The following is a 23,533-nucleotide window of genomic DNA, read 5'->3' as shown; positions in this document are numbered from 1 at the left end:
GAGGTTTCTCCATGTTCCCCTTTAAACTGTGGGTTTTCTCTGGAAGGTTTTTCTTGTACGATGTGAGAGTCTAAGGACAGAGGGTCTAAGGACAGAGGGTCTAAGGACAGAGGGACTAAGGACAGAGGGTCTAAGGACAGAGGGTCTAAGGACAGAGGGTCTGAGGACAGAGGGTCTGAGGACAGAGGGTCTGAGGACAGAGGGTCTAAGGACAGAGGGTCTGAGGACAGAGGGTCTGAGGACAGAGGGTCTAAGGACAGAGGGTCTAAGGTCAGAGGGTCTAAGGTCAGAGGGTCTAAGGACAGAGGGTCTAAGGTCAGAGGGTCTAAGAACAGAGGGTCTAAGGACAGAGGGTCTAAGGACAGAGGGTGTCGTATTGTCATACTGATATTCTGTACAAACTGTGAAGTCCACTGAGACAAATGTAACATTTGTGATATTGAGCTATATAAATAAACATTGATTGATTGGTTGATTGATTGATTGATTGATTGATTTATTGATTGATTGATTGATTGATGCTGATTCTAAAAACACATCTGAAGTACCTTGTAGAATGTCTCTCTGAGTAAAGAAGAGTGATATCCATAATGTGATCATTGTCAGGTAGACCAGCAGCAGTCTGATTGTAACCTAGGATCACGTCATCATCATTAATACATACAGGGCGTGTCAGAACTGGTCTGACAGTCAAGTCACCTGGCTGGGTGTTGGCTGCGTCTGGCACAGTCACAGTCTGCAGTCACCAGAATGAGCTGAACACTCAGCCAAGCGTCTCAGGAGACACAGGTCCATTGAAGGGGTTCATCCTGACACCATCCAGCCTCAGAACAACACTTCGTCTCTGTGATGACAGCCAGAGCCAACTGATTACAGCTGTTTGTTTGTATCAGGATGCAGCAGCAGAGACCTGGACCTGGACCTGGACCTGGACCTGGACCTGGACCCAGCTGTGTGTCCATGAAGAGTGACCAGTCTATAGATCGCTTTGATGAGTTTAAATGTGGACCAGCAGCTGATGGAAGGTAAGAGTTTAAACCTAAGGTGATTGTGCTGTTCTGTTAAATGTTGTTTGTTTTTCGTGTATTGGCTCTTGATATTTGTCTATGTTATTTTGTATTCATTTATTTAAATTGTCCAAACAATAACCAAAGGTTGTCCAATCATCCCCAAAACGGAGATACTACATTTTTAATCTTTAATTACTTAATGTATTTATTTAACAGGGACAGTGCACATTGATTAACATTTCTGTAAATGTGCCAGAGTTAGCCAAGAGGCTGCTTTCAGCTGTAGTCCCTGGACAGATGTTGAAAGTCATCCTAAAAAAAAATGGCACTTGAAATGACAGGTAAATACAATCAGTAAAACATTATTCAACATAGATGCTTATATTATGATAAAAGCATGTATAAAAACATCAAAACATCAAAACGTATTCCCAAAGCAGACGGAGAGCAACAGGTCAAGGCGCATGTGCAGACAGAGCGTTGTGAAGTGCACATTGTGTCAGTGTTGACAGAGCTGACTTTCCACGAACGTGTTTTGAAGTTAGATGTGAATGAAGTGCAGGTGTTTTGTTCTCTAATCTTTACTGGGATTGAGTTCCACTGTGCAGCTTTCAAAGAAAAAGCAGATGGACTGAATGAGCTCTTCCTTAATGGAACAACGCAGTCTCCTCTGGGTGCAGCTCTTGTTGACCTACAGGTGTGCGCATGGTGATGACATGTCTGAGCAGAGGTAAGGAAGTGTATTAGTTTGTGCATGAGGCAAGTGCATATCTCATTACATTTCCCAGCTCAACAAGTTACATGTTGTGAGTATTGGGCAATGATGAGAAGGAACTGATTTCTTATCTACTATTTGAAGTGTTTGTTTGTATCATGATTCCAGGGGTTTAAGAGTGTTGTACAGCATGTGAGCAGGTTGCTAAGCAGTAGGTGATGTGAGAGAGAACCAGAGAGTGCATGTGAGCAGGTTGCTAAGCAGTAGGTGATGTGAGAGAGAACCAGAGAGTGCATGTGAGCAGGTTGCTAAGCAGTAGGTGATGTGAGAGAGAACCAGAGAGTGCATGTGAGCAGGTTGCTAAGCAGTAGGTGATGTGAGAGAGAACCAGAGAGTGCATGTGAGCAGGTTGCTAAGCAGTAGGTGATGTGAGAGAGAACCAGAGAGTGCATGTGAGCAGGTTGCTAAGCAGTAGGTGATGAGAGAGAGAACCAGAGAGTGCATGTGAGCAGGTTGCTAAGCAGTAGGTGATGTGAGAGAGAACCAGAGAGTGCATATGAGCAGGTTGCTAAGCAGTAGGTGATGAGAGAGAGAACCAGAGAGTGCATGTGAGCAGGTTGCTAAGCAGTAGGTGAAGTGAGAGAGAAACAGAGAGTGCATGTGAGCAGGTTGCTAAGCAGTAGGTGAAGTGAGAGAGAAACAGAGAGTGCATGTGAGCAGGTTGCTAAGCAGTAGGTGAAGTGAGAGAGAAACAGAGAGTGCATGTGAGCAGGTTGCTAAGCAGTAGGTGATGTGAGAGAGAACCAGAGAGTGCATGTGAGCAGGTTGCTAAGCAGTAGGTGATGTGAGAGAGAACCACAGAGTGCATGTGAGCAGGTTGCTAAGCAGTAGATGATGAGAGAGAGAACCAGAGAGTGCATGTGAGCAGGTTGCTAAGCAGTAGGTGATGTGAGAGAGAACCAGAGAGTGCATGTGAGCAGGTTGCTAAGCAGTAGGTGATGTGAGAGAGAACCAGAGAGTGCATATGAGCAGGTTGCTAAGCAGTAGGTGATGTGAGAGAGAACCAGAGAGTGCATATGAGCAGGTTGCTAAGCAGTAGGTGATGTGAGAGAGAACCAGAGAGTGCATGTGAGCAGGTTGCTAAGCAGTAGGTGATGTGAGAGAGAACCAGAGAGTGCATGTGAGCAGGTTGCTAAGCATTAGGTGATTTGAGAGAGAACCAGAGAGTGCATGTGAGCAGGTTGCTAAGCAGTAGGTGATGTGAGAGAGAACCAGAGAGTGCATGTGAGCAGGTTGCTAAGCAGTAGGTGATGTGAGAGAGAACCAGAGAGTCCATGTGAGCAGGTTGCTAAGCAGTAGGTGATGTGAGAGAGAACCAGAGAGTGCATGTGAGCAGGTTGCTAAGCAGTAGGTGATGTGAGAGAGAACCAGAGAGTGCATGTGAGCAGGTTGCTAAGCAGTAGGTGATGTGAGAGAGAACCAGAGAGTGCATGTGAGCAGGCTGCTAAGCAGTAGGTGATTTGAGAGAGAACCAGAGAGTGCATGTGAGCAGGTTGCTAAGCAGTAGGTGATGTGAGAGAGAACCAGAGAGTGCATTTGAGCAGGTTGCTAAGCAGTAGGTGATGTGAGAGAGAACCAGAGAGTGCATGTGAGCAGGTTGCTAAGCAGTAGGTGATGTGAGAGAGAACCAGAGAGTGCATGTGAGCAGGTTGCTAAGCAGTAGGTGATGTGAGAGAGAACCAGAGAGTGCATGTGAGCAGGTTGCTAAGCAGTATGTGATGAGAGAGAGAACCACAGAGTGCATGTGAGCAGGTTGCTAAGCAGTAGGTGATGTGAGAGAGAACCAGAGAGTGCATGTGAGCAGGTTGCTAACCAGTAGGTGATGTGAGAGAGAACCAGAGAGTGCATGTGAGCAGGTTGCTAACCAGTAGGTGATGTGAGAGAGAACCAGAGAGTGCATGTGAGCAGGTTGCTAAGCAGTAGGTGATGTGAGAGAGAACCAGAGAGTGCATGTGAGCAGGTTGCTAAGCAGTAGGTGATGTGAGAGAGAACCAGAGAGTGCATGTGAGCAGGTTGCTAAGCATTAGGTGATTTGAGAGAGAACCAGAGAGTGCATGTGAGCAGGTTGCTAAGCAGTAGGTGATGTGAGAGAGAACCAGAGAGTGCATGTGAGCAGGTTGCTAAGCAGTAGGTGATGTGAGAGAGAACCAGAGAGTCCATGTGAGCAGGTTGCTAAGCAGTAGGTGATTTGAGAGAGAACCAGAGAGTGCATGTGAGCAGGTTGCTAAGCAGTAGGTGATGTGAGAGAGAACCAGAGAGTGCATGTGAGCAGGTTGCTAAGCAGTAGGTGATGTGAGAGAGAACCAGAGAGTCCATGTGAGCAGGTTGCTAAGCAGTATGTGATGAGAGAGAGAACCAGAGAGTGCATGTGAGCAGGTTGCTAAGCATTAGGTGATGTGAGAGAGAACCAGAGAGTGCATGTGAGCAGGTTGCTAAGCAGTAGGTGATGTGAGAGAGAACCAGAGAGTGCATGTGAGCAGGTTGCTAAGCAGTATGTGATGTGAGAGAGAACCAGAGAGTGCATGTGAGCAGGTTGCTCAGCAGTAGGTGATTTGAGAGAGAACCAGAGAGTGCATGTGAGCAGGTTGCTAAGCAGTAGGTGATGTGAGAGAGAACCAGAGAGTGCATGTGAGCAGGTTGCTAACCAGTAGGTGATGTGAGAGAGAACCAGAGAGTGCATGTGAGCAGGTTGCTCAGCAGTAGGTGATGTGAGAGAGAACCAGAGAGTGCATTTGAGCAGGTTGCTAAGCAGTAGGTGATGTGAGAGAGAACCAGAGAGTGCATTTGAGCAGGTTGCTAAGCAGTAGGTGATGTGAGAGAGAACCAGAGAGTGCATGTGAGCAGGTTGCTCAGCAGTAGGTGATGTGAGAGAGAACCAGAGAGTGCATTTGAGCAGGTTGCTAAGCAGTAGGTGATGTGAGAGAGAACCAGAGAGTGCATTTGAGCAGGTTGCTAAGCAGTAGGTGATGTGAGAGAGAACCAGAGAGTGCATGTGAGCAGGTTGTTAAGCAGTAGGTGATGTGAGAGAGAACCAGAGAGTGCATGTACATCAGAGCCGCCTCTGTTGACATGCACTCTCTGGTAAACCTCACATTTGACTGACTGACTTTGACCCTGCTGCAGACCTTTTTCACCTGAGCCTTAAAATTGAGTCTTGGATCAATGAAGACCCCCAGGCATTTGTACTGTGAGACCACCTGTAGCCTCTCCCCGGACACAAACACATCCGGCTCAACGCAGGAGGACTTGGTTTTGGTGAAGAACATACATACAGTTTTACTGACATTGAGTTGCAGACAGCATTGCTCCAACCAAGCAGTGACATGAACCATCTGGTTCGTCAGTTCATTAGCCACTTGTTTCAGTGGGTTGGATGCATGCAACAGTCCAAATATCAGGGATATGAGCCTGTACATTTCAAATGCCCCAGACATGGGCGGCGCCAGGATGTGTTTGCTGCAGTAGCTTAGCAGTTGCTATGACAGCACGGCGTTGCTAGTTAATTTTCTAAATAAATTAACAAACAATTCCAGTGGGCCAAGCACGAGGCTGTTCATATTGTAGCGTTCATCGCTATTCAAGATCACAGATCACGAGCCTTCAATGTCCAAAACGTTCTCTTTATTTTCCGGTATTGACGACCACAGCCACGCCTTACCGAACCAATCAATAGTATAACACTCATTATGACTTTTCCCCACACTCGAACACAACTCCTACCGTCTAGTACTCCCTCCACACACACACCGTAAACGCACACACACACCTGGAAGGGGCGGTCTCTGCCTATGTAACAGATGTAAATATGGAGTGGGGTTTATTTAATTTAAATGTGTGTAATCACTCAAATTCTGTGTTTTATATTATTTTATTCTGTGTTCTCCATTTTATTGAATCTCAAATACCTGGCAAGGTCGGAGATCAGTGGGCGGAACCTCTGAAGTGTGGTCGCTGTGCTCAGGAGTCTTTTTGCTGTATATTATGTCCCTCATGTGTCCTCTGCCCTTTTCCTGAAATGTTCCACGTGAGAGGAGTCATTGTGAGGAATGGATGTAAAACTGATCGTTTTATCTTTTGTCAGTCAATAAACAGAGATCGTCTCAACTTTACGCTGGCTCGGGTCTCGTCCATTATTAACACAACGCAGAGACCGCGTAACCACACCGGTTACACTTAACTCCCACCAACAACATTTTCTAAATAACTTTACAAATGTACTAAACTGTGCACATCATCATAACTGAAATAACTATTAACTTGGACACGCTACAATATTATCCTTAATATTTACATTAAAACATTCCTTTGACACTTAAAACATTACTTTGCAAGGTAAGCACAACCAACATAAGTTTGGAAAAGCAGAATGTGAACACTGCGTCTGTGCTCCGACAATATGTTTGGATTACATCACATGGAAGTCGCTTTTATCCAAAGAGACTTCCATACTCAGTACTGTGATCAATCCCCTCAGGAGCACTTTGGGGTGAAGTGTCTCAGGGACACAACCACATGCTGACTGCAGAGGGGTTTGAACCTGTGCTCCCCTGATCCCAACACCAACGCACTATGCACTGCGCCAAAGCTGGGGAACACTAGTCTTGCAAGGGGGCGAAGAAAGGAGAAGAAGAGGGAAGAAGGGGGAAGAAGAAAAAAGAGGGAGAAAGAGGAAAAAGAGGGAAAAACCCGATTCTCTTGCTCCCTGTTTCCCTTCTGTAGCATGTCAAAGTCTTTGTATACAGAAGTACTTTAATAAAGACCAACTTGTGTTATGCAGTTAACTCTTAACACATTTCTAATAAATATTAAGTCAAACGTATTTACTTCTTTCAAGTTTATTACATACAATTATTATTCTTTTCTTTATCAGGGATAGTTGTGAAGTACCCAGTATGGACCTGCTCATGGTTTGTGTGCTGTGGATAAATACTGAAATGTAACCAGTACATTTAATATGAACTCAGAAGGTATTGGCGTTATAATGTATTTCTTTTAACAAACAAAGAGAAAACCTATAGAAATTCTAAACATAGCACTCCACTCAATTATTGGACACAAAGTAGTTCAACTTAATGAAATGTAAAACAACCCATAAAAGTAAGAAAGGTGCAGTATAACAAAATAACACTCTAAATGAGTTTTAACATCAAATAAACATTATCATAAACTTAATCAAATATATACATATCATATATACAAATAAATATCAAACTACACACCGAACTATATACATAAATAAGTGTCCAGTGTCCATGCCTCTGGTGGGGGGGGGGGGGGGGGATATACATTTTGTTATGTCCTCCAACCATTGCTCCTTTGGCCCAATGTAGTTCACTACTCCCTGTACTGGCAGTGTCCAGTGTCCGCTGTCCCAAACCTCCCACACCTCCACACGGGTTGGGCAGTACTTTGTGGGTCGGTGTTTGGCTGTATGGAGCAGGAGCAGGACTAGGAGCAAGACTAGGAGCAGGAGCAGGACTAGGAGCAGGAGCAGGACTAGGAGCAGGAGCAGGACTAGGAGCAGGACTAGGAGCAGGACTAGGAGCAGGACTAGGAGCAGGACTAGGAGCAGGAGCAGGACTAGGAGCAGGACTAGGAGCAGGACTAGGAGCAGGACTAGGAGCAGGACTAGGAGCAGGACTAGGAGCAGGAGCAGGACTAGGAGCAGGAGCAGGACTAGGAGCAGGACTAGGAGCAGAGAGAGGCTGGCATTCAGAGCCTGTGGAGCAGCGACCAGGACAGGAACCTGTGAGCTCACTGGAGCAAATATCATGGAGCCCAAAGGTGGAGCAGGGAAGAGCTGCATCTCCACCTGAGGACCTGAGGGTGGAGCAGGGAAGAGCTGCATCTCCACCTGAGGACCTGAGGGTGGAGCAGGGAAGAGCTGCATCTCCATCTGAGGACCTGAGGGTGGAGCAGGGAAGAGCTGCAACACCACCTGAGGACCTGAGGGTGGAGCAGGGAAGAGCTGCATCTCCACCTGAGGGCCTGAGGGTGGAGCAGGGAACAGCTGCATCTCCACCTGAGGACCTGAGGGTGGAGCAGGGAAGAGCTGCAACACCACCTGAGGACCTGAGGGTGGAGCAGGGAAGAGCTGCATCTCCATCTGAGGACCTGAGGGTGGAGCAGGGAAGAGCTGCATCTCCATCTGAGGACCTGAGGGTGGAGCAGGGAAGAGCTGCATCTCCACCTGAGGGCCTGAGGGTGGAGCAGGGAAGAGCTGCATCTCCATCTGAGGACCTGAGGGTGGAGCAGGGAAGAGCTGCAACACCACCTGAGGACCTGAGGGTGGAGCAGGGAAGAGCTGCATCTCCATCTGAGGACCTGAGGGTGGAGCAGGGAAGAGCTGCACCACCACCTGAGGGCCTGAGGGTGGAGCAGGGAACAGCTGCAACACCACCTGAGGGCCTGAGGGTGGAGCAGGGAAGAGCTGCAACACCACCTGAGGGCCTGAGGGTGGAGCAGGGAAGAGCTGCATCTCCACCTGAGGACCTGAGGGTGGAGCAGGGAACAGCTGCACCACCACCTGAGGGCCTGAGGGTGGAGCAGGGAACAGCTGCAACACCACCTGAGGACTTGAGGGTGGAGCAGGGAAGAGCTGCAACACCACCTGAGGACCTGAGGGTGAAGCAGGGAAGAGCTGCAACACCACCTGAGGACCTGAGGGTGGAGCAGGGAAGAGCTACATCTCCACCTGAGGACCTGAGGGTGGAGCAGGGAAGAGCTGCACCACCACCTGAGGACCTGAGGGTGGAGCAGGGAAGAGCTGCATCTCCACCTGAGGACCTGAGGGTGGAGCAGGGAAGAGCTGCATCTCCACCTGAGGACCTGAGGGTGGAGCAGGGAAGAGCTGCATCTCCACCTGAGGACCTGAGGGTGAAGCAGGGAAGAGCTGCAACACCACCTGAGGGCCTGAGGGTGGAGCAGGGAAGAGCTACATCTCCACCTGAGGACCAGAGGGTGGATCAGGGAAGAGCTGCATCTCCACCTGAGGACCTGAGGGTGGAGCAGGGAAGAGCTGCAACACCACCTGAGGACCTGAGGGTGGAGCAGGGAACAGCTGCAACACCACCTGAGGACCTGAGGGTGGAGCAGGGAAGAGCTGCATCTCCACCTGAGGGCCAGAGGGTGGAGCAGGGAAGAGCTGCAACACCACCTGAGGACCTGAGGGTGGAGCAGGGAAGAGCTGCAACACCACCTGAGGACCTGAGGGTGGAGCAGGGAAGAGCTGCATCTCCATCTGAGGACCTGAGGGTGGATCAGGGAAGAGCTGCATCTCCATCTGAGGACCTGAGGGTGGAGCAGGGAAGAGCTGCAACACCACCTGAGGGCCTGAGGGTGGAGCAGGGAAGAGCTGCAACACCACCTGAGGGCCTGAGGGTGGAGCAGGGAAGAGCTGCATCTCCATCTGAGGGCCTGAGGGTGGAGCAGGGAACAGCTGCATCTCCATCTGAGGACCTGAGGGTGGAGCAGGAAAGAGCTGCTCCACCTTGCTTTGATGCTTTGTGATCTGGAATGTGATAACAGTGAAGTTGAGGCATTTATTAGAAATGATCTATAGCAGGTAATGTTTCCAGATTTATAACCAAACACATTTATAATAAAAATTAGTTTTTAATGTTATTGTTTATAAGAGAGTTTAACAAACATGGAAATCAAATACACAGTCACGTTATATTTGACCTTTTTGGTTGAGTTCATCTTTAAGATGGAACCAAATGTGGAGGTGATGCTGGCCTTGATATGGTCCATGTGGGAGAGGATATCCCTGCCGTACATGGACAGCACCCAAAGACTGCTTGGGAGGAGGCTGGGCTCTGGGGGCTCCTGGCAGACCACAGGGAGGAGGCTGGGCTCTGGGGGCTCTGGGGGCTCCTGGCAGACCACAGGGAGGAGGCAGGGCTCTGGGGGCTCTGGGGGCTCTGGGGGCTCTGGGGGCTCCTGGCAGACCACAGGGAGGAGGCTGGGCTCTGGGGGCTCTGGGGGCTCTGGGGGCTCTGGGGGCTCTGGGGGCTCCTGGCAGACCACAGGGAGGAGGCTGGGCTCTGGGGGCTCTGGGGGCTCTGGGGGCTCTGGGGGCTCCTGGCAGACCACAGGGAGGAGGCTGGGCTCTGGGGGCTCCTGGCAGACCACAGGGAGGAGGCTGGGCTCTGGGGGCTCTGGGGGCTCCTGGCAGACCACAGGGAGGAGGCTGGGCTCTGGGGGCTCCTGGCAGACCACAGGGAGGAGGCTGGGCTCTGGGGGCTCTGGGGGCTCTGGGGGCTCCTGGCAGACCACAGGGAGGAGGCTGGGCTCTGGGGGCTCTGGGGGCTCTGGGGGCTCTGGGGGCTCTGGGGGCTCCTGGCAGACCAAAGGGAGGAGGCTGGGCTCTGGGGGCTCTGGGGGCTCTGGGGGCTCTGGGGGCTCTGGGGGCTCCTGGCAGACCACAGGGAGGAGGCTGGGCTCTGGGGGCTCCTGGCAGACCACAGGGAGGAGCTGGGCTCTGGGGGTAACTACTGGGGGTGTGATATATGCATGAGGCATTTCTTAATCTGAACCTATCATCATTATGTTTTAGTCTGGAGTGAGTCACTCAGTATAAATCCTTTGATTGATAATATTTGCAGCAGTAAATTGTAAATGTTCAGTAATATAATAATCATAATAATAAGTAATAGGTACATATGTTTCTATACTTTACCTTCTGACAGAGCTCACGTCACTTCCGTTTCCTTGGAGCGGTTTTATCCCTCCTGAAGGCCAAAGCCCGTCCATTCCGCATCTCCCATTTCTTTATGGCTTATAGGTTTAGTGATCATCTAAACTTGAAGTAAAATAACAAGTGTTCGAGAGAACTACACTGCAAAGCGAACGACACTGATACCATGTTAACCATTATGTATACAGGTTATCTACACATATAATCATGTATAAACACACATCATGTTCATAAACGGTGAAGTTATCCTTTTAACCATAAATGATTGATGTATGTATATTGAATTACAATTAATGTAATGTTATATACCAGGGGTGTCAAACTCAAGGCCCGGGGGCAAAATCCGGCCCGCGACTTCATTTAATGCGGCCCCTCAAGAGCTTGCAAAGAATATAATATGTTTATTATACGGTTACATGCCGATTTACAGAAGCACGTTGCCCATAAACTACATGTCCCACAATGCATCTCAATTGGACTTTTTTCTCAGAATTTGCCTTTTTTTCTCAGAACAAGTTTTTTTCTCAGAATTTGACTTATTTTCTTCAAAATATTCATTTTTTCTCAGAATTTGATTTTTTTTTTAAATAATTTTGTAACATTCTCAGTGAAGAGACTTGCAATGATTTGCCCTAGACTTCTGCTTTCAGACGTAGTTAATTAGGAAGTTATTACCCTATCCGATAATAATCCAATGCAGAGGTAATAACATTATTTTATTTATATGAAATATTGATATATGTACTTTGATATATAGTCTTAAAGTTACAACCGGCACTTTGAGTGCAACCATAATGCTGATGTGGCCCGCGAAGAAATTGAGTTTGACCCCCCTGTTATATACAGTATATAGCTATCTTGAATATATATTCAACAATATACTGTATCCTTCCTGGAGCATATAACATACTTTATCATATCATAGTGAGCAACGATCCCTTATCTCACATAAAGATATTTATATCATATAATATATTATATACTTTAGGTGTCTATATGAACAAATAAACTGATAAACATAAACTCATGAAACGCCACCAGTAACCAAGAGGCATCTTAACCAAATCTGTAAAGTAACTAAAGGTAAGCTATTAAACACATGTAGTGGAGTAAAAGTACTCCATGTACCTCTGAATTGTAGTGGAGTAAAAGTACACAGTAGAAACATATGGAAACACTCAAGTGAAGTACAAATATCTCAAAATTCTACTAAGTATAGTACTTGAGTAAATGTTCTTAGTTACTTCCCACCTCTGTGTATACAATATATATGCTGTATGACTTCTGTACCACTGCTCACAGAAGTGTAGTTACTAATTACAACATGCCCATTCATACAAGAGTCGTTTAACAATGTATTTAAATTACTGTTGTCAATCGGATGTATAACACATGGCTGTTGACATTGATTAATATAATAACGTGTATTTAACCTAGACACGATAGCATTAGCAATGCTGGCTTGCTAACTTTATGCAGACTGAAGTTGCCGACTGTATACAGTAATGTAAAAGTTGAGGCCAAAACGACGGTTGTAAAAATAAGTTTTATGTAAACGGGAAAATAGAAACATGTGTTGTTGTTACTTACTCTGAATACCACTGATACGCCACTGTCAACCAAAGCGTGAGGGGGGCGGGTTCGGGGAGAAGCCGTGCAGTGAGTAGCTCTGTCCATTGTGATGCCGTGACGTGATTGGCTCCGTCCATTGTGAACTCGCGTCGTTATTGGTTTAAGTCCAATCTCACAATGGACAGCGAGTATCATGATTGGGTGATAGATTGGAGCTTGACAGACGGTCCTGCGCCACACGCCGTATTGTATAATACCATTACACCCTGTGCGTACAAGTACACAACTTTCAACTGTGGCATTTAACCTCATCACCACACCGCAAACAGACACACGCACACACACACACACACACACACACACACACACACACACACACACACGCACACGCACACGGACACGCACGCACGCACGCACGCACGCACGCACACACACACACACACACACACACACACACATACGCACACACACACGCACACACATGCGCCCGCACGCACGCACGCACACACACACACACACACACACACACACACGTACACACGCACACGCACACGCACACACACACACACACACACACACACACACACACACACACACACACACACACACACAGACACACACACACACACACACACACACACACACACACACACACACACACACACACACACACACACAGGGACCGGCTCCCTTGGAGATCGCGGTCGTTTACGCTGACTTGTGAGAAATCTTTCCATTTTCGATCTTTGTTGACATACTGAGAATTATAACAACATTAGCCAAGTAACAGTTTGCGCTTTAACTTACAACGAACCCTGATAGATCTCGCGAGAATGTGTATAAATATATATAGATACATTTTCATAACAAAACAATGGGGTTGCTAAGCTGTTGCTAGCCCCTGACCCCAGATCGTGCAGTTAAGTATTTGAAGTGTACAGTACACTGTTACTTGCCCGAGTCTGTATCTCTGGGGTGAAAGGTCGCGGACAAAAGGAGTGTGTTCAGCAAACCTGAATTAGGTCTGAGGCCACTCACCCGAGTCTGTCCGACCACCCGTTCCAGAGTGAGTTAGAGGCGAACATGTTGTCGAAAAAGTAATATAATGATGTGCTTTAAATGCATTCCTAGTAGGGATGTAACCATAGACCGAATATCGCGGTAAACAAACGGCTCAATACCGTCGTGAGACTGACAAAATCTACCGCGATATTACATGGTTCATTCCTCACCTTATTGGAAAAGACTGTACTGTTTTTGTTTGAACAGCAGAGGGCGCCATAATATCAGTTAAGAAGACAGACTCCCATCATCCTTTGTGTGCAAGAAGATGGAGAACGAAGTTGTAGACGAATGTGTTGACCAACAACTAAATAAAGAATGTGAAATTGAGGATGCTCCATTGAGTTTTAAAGCTGATGTGTGGCAGCATTTCGGTTTTCCCGTTTCAATAAATGACAATGGTGAAAAGCAACCTGACAAACGCAAAACTATTTGCAAATCCTGCCGGTCAACTACAATTCGGGAAATACATCGAACATGAGAAGTCATTTGGCAAATCGCCACCCAGAAAAGCTCCGACCACAACAACCTAATGTGAGTAAAAAGCGTAAGCCGGGCCAACTGACTCTGAAAGAAGTATTTGGAGCCCCACTTCCCCCTAACAGTCCAAGAGCTGAGGAAATAACAAGATGCTTCGGTGAGTACATGGACAAAGATTCAAGGCCGTTTTCTGTGGTCGACAACGTTGGATTTAGGGTTCAGTTCAGTTAGGGTTAGTTAACACGCTGGAGCCCAAGTATGCCATCCCATCACGGCCCTACTTTAGTCGAACAGTGTTACCAGCTCTGTACAAAGAGAAAAAGGCTAAATTGACACAGAGCCTCAAAGAAGCAGAGGGCACCTCAATAACCACCCCAAAGAAGCAGAGGGCACCTCAATAACCACCTCAAAGAATCAGAGGGCACCTCAATAACCACCCCAAAGAAGCAGAGGGCACCTCAATAACCACCCCAAAGAAGCAGAGGGCACCTCAATAACCACCCCAAAGAAGCAGAGGGCATCTCAATAACCACCCCAAAGAATCAGAGGGCACCTCAATAACCACCTCAAAGAAGCAGAGGGCATCTCAATAACCACCTCAAAGAAGCAGAGGGCACCTCAATAACCACCTCAAAGAAGCAGAGGGCACCTCAATAACCACCTCAAAGAAGCAGAGGGCACCTCAATAACCACCTCAAAGAAGCAGAGGGCATCTCAATAACCACCTCAAAGAATCAGAGGGCATCTCAATAACCACCCCAAAGAATCAGAGGGCACCTCAATAACCACCTCAAAGAAGCAGAGGGCATCTCAATAACCACCTCAAAGAAGCAGAGGGCACCTCAATAACCACCTCAAAGAAGCAGAGGGCACCTCAATAACCACCTCAAAGAAGCAGAGGGCATCTCAATAACCACCTCAAAGAAGCAGAGGGCATCTCAATAACCACCTCAGAGAAGCAGAGGGCATCTCAATAACCACAGATGGTTGCTTCACGAGCTACGCAGAGCCATAGCACAGTCACAGCTCATGTTATGACCAGCGAGTGGGAATGAAATGACACGGCCTCTTTTCACATCACACACTGGACATAGCTGAGGTGTTCACATCTGCTGTTTTGGAGTGGGGGCTCAACATGACGAGCAACAACAATCAAGGCATTGCTGTCGTAACAGACAACGCACGGAATATGGATGTAGCGGTGAGAGAGGCTGGACTTTCCCCACACATAAAGTGTTTTGCACACGCTTTAAACCTCGCGTCAAAAGCGGGTTTGAACCTAAACCGGGCCGTCTGCTTGAGTGAGGCCTGTAGCTGCACTTTTTCACCTCAGTTCAACTGCAACAGCTGTGCTGGCCACCAGACAGGGAATGTTAAACCTGCCAGCGCATAAACTGATCATGGATGTGTTCACAAGATGGAACAGTTCACTTGACATGCTTGAGCGCTACCTGGAGCAACAACAAGCAACCGCTGCAATGGTGCTGAGTGCTGACTTCAGGCGCAACGCACGCCAGATAAACCCTCTGGAACCAGCCAGATAGACCCTCTGGAACCAGCCAGATAGACCCTCTGGAACCAGCCAGATAGACCCTCTTAAACCAGCCAGATAGACCCTCTGAAACCAGCCAGATAGACCCTCTGGAACCAGCCAGATAGACCCTCTGGAACCAGCCAGATAGACCCTCTTAAACCAGCCAGATAGACCCTCTGAAACCAGCCAGATAGACCCTCTGAAACCAGCCAGATAGACCCTCTTAAACCAGCCAGATAGACCCTCTGAAACCAGCCAGATAGACCCTCTGGAACCAGCCAGATAGACCCTCTGGAACCAGCCAGATAGACCCTCTGGAACCAGCCAGATAGACCCTCTGGAACCAGCCAGATAGACCCTCTGGAACCAGCCAGATAGACACTCTGGAACCAGCCAGATAGACCCTCTGGAACCAGCCAGATAGACACTCTGGAACCAGCCAGATAGACCCTCTGGAACCAGCCAGATAGACCCTCTGGAACCAGCCAGATAGACCCTCTGGAACCAGCCAGATAGACCTTCTGGAACCAGCCAGATAGACCCTCTGGAACCAGCCAGATAGACCCTCTGGAACCAGCCAGATAGACCTTCTGGAACCAGCCAGATAGACCCTCTGGAACCAGCCAGATAGACCCTCTGGAACCAGCCAGATAGACCCCATGGGACCAGCCAGATAGACCCTCTGGAACCAGCTGACATCCCGGACGCCGAGGACATGGTTCGGCTTCTCTCACCGCTGAAAGAAGCAACCACCGTGCTGTGCGATGAGTCTCAACCTACAGTCTCTCTCATTGTGCCCTTCAAGCACATGATGCGATGAGGACTCCTCCACCATCGCCCAAATGAAGAGAGCCACACTGAAGGACTTCACAGACAGATACCAAGGGGAGCAAAACAAGTTTCTGCAAGAGAGCACTGCGTTGGACCCCCGGTTCTGGAGCTTGCAGCAGCTAAACGACAGTCAAAGGCAGGACGTCTTCGACAGGCTGAAGTTGAAAGCCACACAGATGCAGAACCAGGTACATATTTAAATACTCTTTGTGTACTGTCTGTGTAAGTTGTTCAGATAAAGTATAAGTTGTGTGTATGTATCTGTTGTTTTTGTGAAAAGAAAGATAAGACATTTAGGACGTGTTTTTTCTACCTCTGCTTGCTTGCACAGAACCCTAGTGAAACAGAAGGGGAGAGAGCAGCACATGACGCTGATAAGGAACAATGTCCTCCTTCCAAAAAGACAGCACTCGAAGATCTCCTTGGGGAGTCTTTCAGTAAAGAAGTGCCATGCGCACAGCACGTGCTGGTATGGAGGCTGAAATGGACTTGTACCACAAAGCGACCTCTATCTTCTCTCTGACTGTCCTCTCAAGTGGTGGAGAGACAGTGCAGCGCTTTACCCACTGCTGTCCCCCATGGCCAAAGCATATCTCTCTGTCCCAGCCACATCAGCACCAAGGGAGAGAGTGTTTTCCACAGCAGGGGATATTGTAAACGCCCAAAGATCCCAGCTTCTACCTGGAAATGTGGACATGCTCATATTCCTGAGAAGTGAGAGTGAGTTAGTGAGTTTGAGTTGAGTTACTTGAAATGTATTTTTATTCTATTGCAGGGTCTGATTATTGAATTTCCTTGTTTATTTGAACAAAGAAAATGCCTACTTTGTTAGTATGTAAAAAAACACTGGTTTGTTGTTGTTCCAGTCTGTCACGGTCACTTTGTTTTTGACATGTTAAATGTACTAATATACTAAAATGCTATACAAATCAGGTTAAATACCGTACCGTGGACTTGTTATCGCGATATTATCGTACCGTGAGTATTTGATACCGTCACATCCCTAGTTCCTAGTATCCAGGAACACTATGTCCACATTCATGTTTTCTGATATCAATCCGTTTGGTTGTCCTGGGAGAACCTTCTCCAGCTCTTTAAGGAGCAGATTATTATTAGTTAGTATTTACCTGTTCTTAAACTTTGTTTCCTCCACAGAGTTCACCTGGAGAGCTCAGAGGATCCCAGTGATAACCTCGACCTGGACTCCATATTTATGGTGTGTACATCACACTTTAGGCTACATTAACTAGCATCCAGGTGCATCCAAGCTGTTGCGTGGGTGGGCCTGTATCGATCTCTGACTCTTAATCACACCGACTTATTGACCAGAGCAATGCAAGTGTACTGCCAGGCTCTGATCCTGCTGGATCAGCAAGGTCCATCACTAACATCTGGCCCACCAGGTTCGATCACCTGCCGTCTTAAGGTGGGCAATTGATGAAATCAGTGTAATTGATTCCCTAATGGGGTCTGGCCCTCCCTAAGAGGGAGTGTGGCAATCCTGCAATCTTACCTTAAATCAGACTGCTTAGATATCATTCTTAAATCACCGGGTAAAAAGGGAAAAGCTTCAGCTCTTAATTCAGTTAAAACCCTACACGCCAATCTTCAAAGTTAAAGTCCTTATGTCACCAGTTAAACCTCCACTGCCCTCTTCACTTGCAACACCAAATTATTATAATAATAATAATAATAATAGGAATCATTTGAGAGTGCTTCCAGGGTGAATTCCCCAGTGAAACCTCTGCGCTCTTTCCGCTCCCAGTTGCTGACTTGATATCCTTCCAGCAGAAGTAAATGCATTCCTTTATACATATGTTTATAAGTTTCATTATCTTCCCGCTGAGTCAGACTGCACATGCCCAGGCTTTAACATTGTATTGTTCTGCAAATTACAGAACGATGTGAAATAAAATGACATTTTAATTGTGGATTATACAATATGATATTTGATTATAATAACTTCAGTTTTAACTAACAATAATTCCAATTCCTTCAAAGTGTATCTCTTGTGGTGTAAACGTACAGACAAACTAACACATAATAATAAAATGGTGACAAAACCTTTCCGTTATATTGAAATGAAGAAGAAGTCTTATTTCAGATTTGATTCTAAAAGAAGGTAAATCGTCACAGAGTCAAGCAGTCTGCATCAGAGGGTCTGATATTCACATCTAAACACCAAGAATAGAAGAGGAGGGTCTGAGGCAACCCAGCTAGACAACTTTGGTTCTAAAAACATTCTGAGAACGTTACCATTCACTGCTCTAGGAATGTTTTCAGCGGGAAGTTTTCTTTTGGTTCCCAGAATGCTCTTCTGAAAGGTAGGATAACGTTCTCTAAAAACATTCTTAACATGCTTTTAATAACCTTTTTTAAATGTTTTTAAAACATTGTTAGAACATTATGCCCTACTATTCTTAAAACGTTTTCAGCTGCAAGTTAGATTTGTTTATGTTGCCAGAGTGATTTTATTTATTTTTTAAATGTGACCTCCTGTGTGTCTCTTCAGTCTACAGTCTCTTGTCTGAGTGTCCTTGTTGCCTCAGGTGAGTCCTCTCCTCCTGTGTGTCTCTTCAGTCTACAGTCTCTTGTCTGAGTGTCCTTGTTGCCTCAGGTGAGTCCTCTCCTCCTGTGTCTCTCTTCAGTCTACAGTCTCTTGTCTGAGTGTCCTTGTTGCCTCAGGTGAGTCCTCTCCTCCTGTGTCTCTCTTCAGTCTGCAGTCTCTTGTCTGAGTGTCCTTGTTGCCTCAGATGAGTCCTCTCCTCCTGTGGGTCTCTTCAGTCTGCAGTCTCTTGTCTGAGTGTCCTTGTTGCCTCAGGTGAGTCCTCTCCTCCTGTGGGTCTCTTCAGTCTGCAGTCTCTTGTCTGAGTGTCCTTGTTGCCTCAGGTGAGTCCTCTCCTCCTGTGTCTCTCTTCAGTCTGCAGTCTCTTGTCTGAGTGTCCTTGTTGCCTCAGGTGAGTCCTCTCCTCCTGTGTCTCTCTTCAGTCTGCAGTCTCTTGTTTGAGTGTCCTTGTTGCCTCAGGTGAGTCCTCTCCTCCTGTGTCTCTCTTCAGTCTACAGTCTCTTGTCTGAGTGTCCTTGTTGCCTCAGGTGAGTCCTCTCCTCCTGTGTCTCTCTTCAGTCTGCAGTCTCTTGTCTGAGTGTCCTTGTTGCCTCAGGTGAGTCCTCTCCTCCTGTGTCTCTCTTCAGTCTACAGTCTCTTGTCTGAGTGTCCTTGTTGCCTCAGGTGAGTCCTCTCCTCCTGTCTCTCTTCAGTCTACAGTCTCTTGTCTGAGTGTCCTTGTTGCCTCAGGTGAGTCCTCTCCTCCTGTGTCTCTTCAGTCTGCAGTCTCTTGTCTGAGTGTCCTTGTTGCCTCAGGTGAGTCCTCTCCTCCTGTCTCTCTTCAGTCTGCAGTCTCTTGTCTGAGTGTCCTTGTTGCCTCAGGTGAGTCCTCTCCTCCTGTGTGTCTCTCTTCAGTCTGCAGTCTCTTGTCTGAGTGTCCTTGTTGCCTCAGGTGAGTCCTCTCCTCCTGTGTCTCTCTTCAGTCTACAGTCTCTTGTCTGAGTGTCCTTGTTGCCTCAGGTGAGTCCTCTCCTCCTGTCTCTCTTCAGTCTGCAGTCTCTTGTCTGAGTGTCCTTGTTGCCTCAGGTGAGTCCTCTCCTCCTGTGTGTCTCTCTTCAGTCTGCAGCCTCTTGCCTGAGTGTCCTTGTTGCGTCTGACGCTCCCTTAGAAGTGGCTTGTAAAAGAAGAACCTCTGGTGAACTTGAAATGCTCCCGCAGCATGGTATCATATTCCACAACACTCTCTGTTCCAGCTGCTGGAGGACCACATCGTCACTTTTGTGAAGAGCGAGCTGAAGAAGATCCAGAAGGCTCTGAGTTCAGATTACCCAGAAAGCTTAGCGAGTCAGAGTGAGGATGAGGAGGTGTTGGATGGTGAGGATGAAGAGCAGAGGAGCAGCAGAGAGGCCTTCCTGAGGATCACACTGCACCTCCTGAGGAGCATGGAGCAGGAGGAGCTGGCTGAGCGTCTGCAGAGCAGTAAGAGGACTCATGTAACATGATGGAGAGAGGGTTAGAAACTCTGCTGCTAATGTGCTGCACACACCTGCACCAGTGTGTCCTCGAGGAGCTGATTCAAAGTGCACAGCAGCACCTAGAGCAGGGGTGCCCAACCCCTCGATCGCGATCGACCGGTCGATTCCCAGTCGATCGCGAGATGTGTCTAAAAATAGAACAACAATATTCTGTTTTATCGTTAATGCCCTGTAACATAATCTTCCTGTGCCAGAATAATGCACTTGAACGCATCAACGCTTTGTGATTGGCCGGCGTGACCCCATGTGTCGGGGCGTGGCTGGTGGGCAGCGGGCATTAGTTAGCTGACGTTGTCCGTGTCAACAGGAGTGACAGTCCGCACACACACAAGACCGCAATTATGGCAGAAGGAAAAAAAGCCCAAAATATATAATGTTCACTCCGAGAGGGAGGATGATTATTTTGTATCTATTCCAATTCAAAGTCCATCTGTCTCATCTGCAGTGCGAGCGTGGCTTCATCGAAGAAGGGTCATTTAGGAGCGGCATTTCAAAACAGTGCACAAACGCTACGAGACGGATCTCCCTCCTGATTCTGCCCTACGCTCCAAAAGGGGAGGGGCCTGAGAGGACAGCTAAATGCACAGCAGTCCATTTCCAACAGGCCCAACCACAAGAGCAAGGCTGCTACCAGAGCATCTCATCGTGTCAGTCACGTTCTGGAGAAACACATGAAGTCTCTCAAAGACGGAGAAGTTGTGAAAGAACTATTCCTGGAGGCTGCCGGCGCGCTTTTTGAGGGACAGTAAAAATAACAGAAGCATTTCAACAGGTTTTTGATATAATAAAAACTCAAGTTAGATACCGCTATTAATCAGCTGTACGTTTTAGTTTGAACTTATTCATTATAATTATTGAACAAAATGGTATAAGAATGCAAACATTCAGATCTGTTCTGTTTAAATTGATTATAGTCTATTATCATTCAGGTTTAGAAACTAGTGCTGCTTGCATCCGATTTTAAAGGCATTTATTTTTATACTCTAATAAAATGCAACAAAAAAAGGGTTTGATTTGATTAATGTTGTTTTTTATTGCACTTTGCAGCAGATTCCTGTGTAGCTTCAGATCTGAGTCGTCTTATTAGTGAGCCTCATTTATACTTTTGTAGCAACACTATTTTTAAATAAGGGCAAAGAAAGGGTTCAGAGTCTTTCTTTTTCCTGTGTCATATGTGGCAGCACTGTTCAATGTCTCTGAACACATGACCCACTGTAGTATATGACGTGTGAATGAACTCCAACTCTGTTGTGTAGCTTCAGTGAAATACTTGTGTGTGTGTAGATTAGAAAGAGGTAAGATGAAGGATCTGCAGTATTTGATGAAGTATTCATCGTATGAAGGTCAGTTTTATCCAAGTAGAAGTGTGTATGTACCCGGTAGTAGCTGTCAGTAATCACCTCTCTATTTGGACTGCTAGATCTCGGCAGACTGGCAACTTTAAAAGTAGCTCTCGCTTCAAAAAAGGTTGGGCACTCCTGACCTAGAGGTTCAGAGGCTCAGTGTTCTTGCAGGACCCTCTCACTGATTCCCCTTGTGTGTTCTTTCAGGAACTGCTGCTGCAGCGTGTCAACGTGAACTCAAATCCACCCTGAAGGAGAGGTTCCAGTGTGTGTTTGAGGGCATCGCTAAAGCAGGAAACCCAACCCTTCTGAACCAGATCTACACAGAGCTCTACATCACAGAGGGGGGGTCTGCAGAGGTCAACAAGGAACATGAGGTCAGACAGATTGAAACAGCATCCAGAAAACCAGACAGACCAGAAACAACCATCAGACAAGAAGACCTCTTTAAAGCCTCACCTGGAAGAGATGCACCAATCAGAGCAGTGCTGACAAAGGGCGTGGCTGGCATTGGGAAAACAGTCTTAACACAGAAGTTCACTCTGGACTGGGCTGAAGGCAAAGCCAACCAGGACATCCAGTTCATATTTCCATTCACCTTCAGAGAGCTGAATGTGGTGAGAGAGAACAAGTACAGCTTGGTGGAACTTGTTCATCACTTCTTCTCTGAAACCAGAGACGCAGGAATCTGCAGGTTTGATCAGTTCCCGGTTGTGTTCATCTTTGACGGTCTGGATGAGAGTCGACTTCCTCTGGACTTCCTCAACACTGAGATCCTGACTGATGTCACAGAGTCCACCTCAGTGGATGTGCTGCTGACAAACCTCATCAGGGGGAAGCTGCTTCCCTCTGCTCGCCTCTGGATAACCACACGACCTGCAGCAGCCAATCAGATCCCTCCTGAGTGTGTGGACATGGTGACAGAGGTCCGAGGGTTCACTGACCCACAGAAGGAGGAGTACTTCAGGAAGAGGTTCAGAGATCAGGAGCAGGCCGGCACCATCATCTCCCACATCAAGACCTCACGAAGCCTCCACATCATGTGCCACATCCCAGTCTTCTGCTGGATCTCTGCTTCAGTTCTGGAGGAGGTGTTGAAAACCAGAGAGGGAGGAGAGCTGCCCAAGACCCTGACTGAGATGTACATCCACTTCCTGGTGGTTCAGTCCAAAGTGAAGAACATCAAGTATGATGGAGGAGCTGAGACAGATCCACACTGGAGTCCAGAGAGCAGGAAGATGATGGAGGCTCTGGGGAAACTGGCTTTTGAGCAGCTGCAGAAAGGCAACCTGATCTTCTATGAGTCCGACCTGACAGAGTGTGGCATCGATATCAGAGCAGCCTCAGTGTACTCAGGAGTGTTCACACAGGTCTTTAGAGAGGAGAGAGGACTGTACCAGGACCAGGTGTTCTGCTTCGTCCATCTGAGCGTTCAGGAGTTTCTGGCTGCTCTTCATGTCCATCTGACCTTCATCAACTCTGGAGTCAACCTGCTGGCAGAAGAACCAACAACCTCCCAGCAGTCTGAAGTGTTCAGACCCAAACCTGAACCAACAACCTCCAGGCTGCCTAAAGCCTTCAGAGACAAACCTCAACTCAAACATCTCTACCAGAGTGCTGTGGACCAGGCCTTACAGAGTCCAAACGGAAACCTGGACTTGTTCCTTCGTTTCCTCCTGGGTCTTTCCCTGAAGAACAATCAGAAACTCCTACGAGGCCTGCTGACAGAAACAGGAAGTGGCTCAGCTACCAACAAGAAAACAATCCAGTACATCAAGAGGAAGATCAATAAGACTCCCTCTGCAGAGAGCAGCATCAACCTGTTCCACTGTCTGAAGGAACTGAATGATCGTTCTCTAGTGGAGCGGATCCAATGGTCCCTGAGTTCAGGAAGTCTCTCCACAGATAATCTGTCTCCTGCTCAGTGGTCAGCTCTGGTCTTCATCTTAATGTCATCAGGAGAAGATCTGGACGTGTTTGACCTGAAGAGATACTCTGCTTCAGAGGAGGCTCTTCTGAGGCTGCTGCCAGTGGTCAAAGCCTCCAGGAAGGCTCTGTGAGTACAAAAACATAAAGCTGCAGGGTGCCGTGTTTCTGTGGTGGACCCTGAAGGCAGCATCTCCCTGGTTCTCTCCTCAAGAGGACAAA

At 47.4% G+C, this 23,533-nt stretch overlaps 1 protein-coding gene across 2 annotated transcripts in view; it reads left to right on the top strand.

The window, feature by feature from the left end:
* Positions 1-695: 695 nt before the first annotated feature.
* The window catches only part of LOC307027743 (NLR family CARD domain-containing protein 3-like), a 51,464-nt gene continuing 28,626 nt past the window's right edge, over positions 696-23,533 (top strand). Inside the window, exons 1-4 of one of the 2 annotated variants that reach the window (XM_079696049.1) lie at positions 696-1,025; positions 17,118-17,178; positions 19,761-19,986; positions 21,593-23,441. In XM_079696049.1, the coding sequence (XP_079552175.1) occupies positions 895-1,025; positions 17,118-17,178; positions 19,761-19,986; positions 21,593-23,441 (2,267 nt within the window). In that variant the 5' untranslated portion in view covers positions 696-894. Of the gene's footprint in view, positions 1,026-15,897; positions 16,151-16,293; positions 17,179-19,760; positions 19,987-21,592; positions 23,442-23,533 lie in introns of those variants that run through there. The other variant, XM_079696050.1, reaches the window with a different exon arrangement.

Source organism: Notothenia rossii (genome assembly GCF_949606895.1).
Source record: "Notothenia rossii genome assembly, contig: scaffold_78, whole genome shotgun sequence".
Lineage (NCBI taxonomy): Eukaryota > Metazoa > Chordata > Actinopteri > Perciformes > Nototheniidae > Notothenia > Notothenia rossii.
This window is presented reverse-complemented; position numbering and strand designations above follow the sequence as displayed.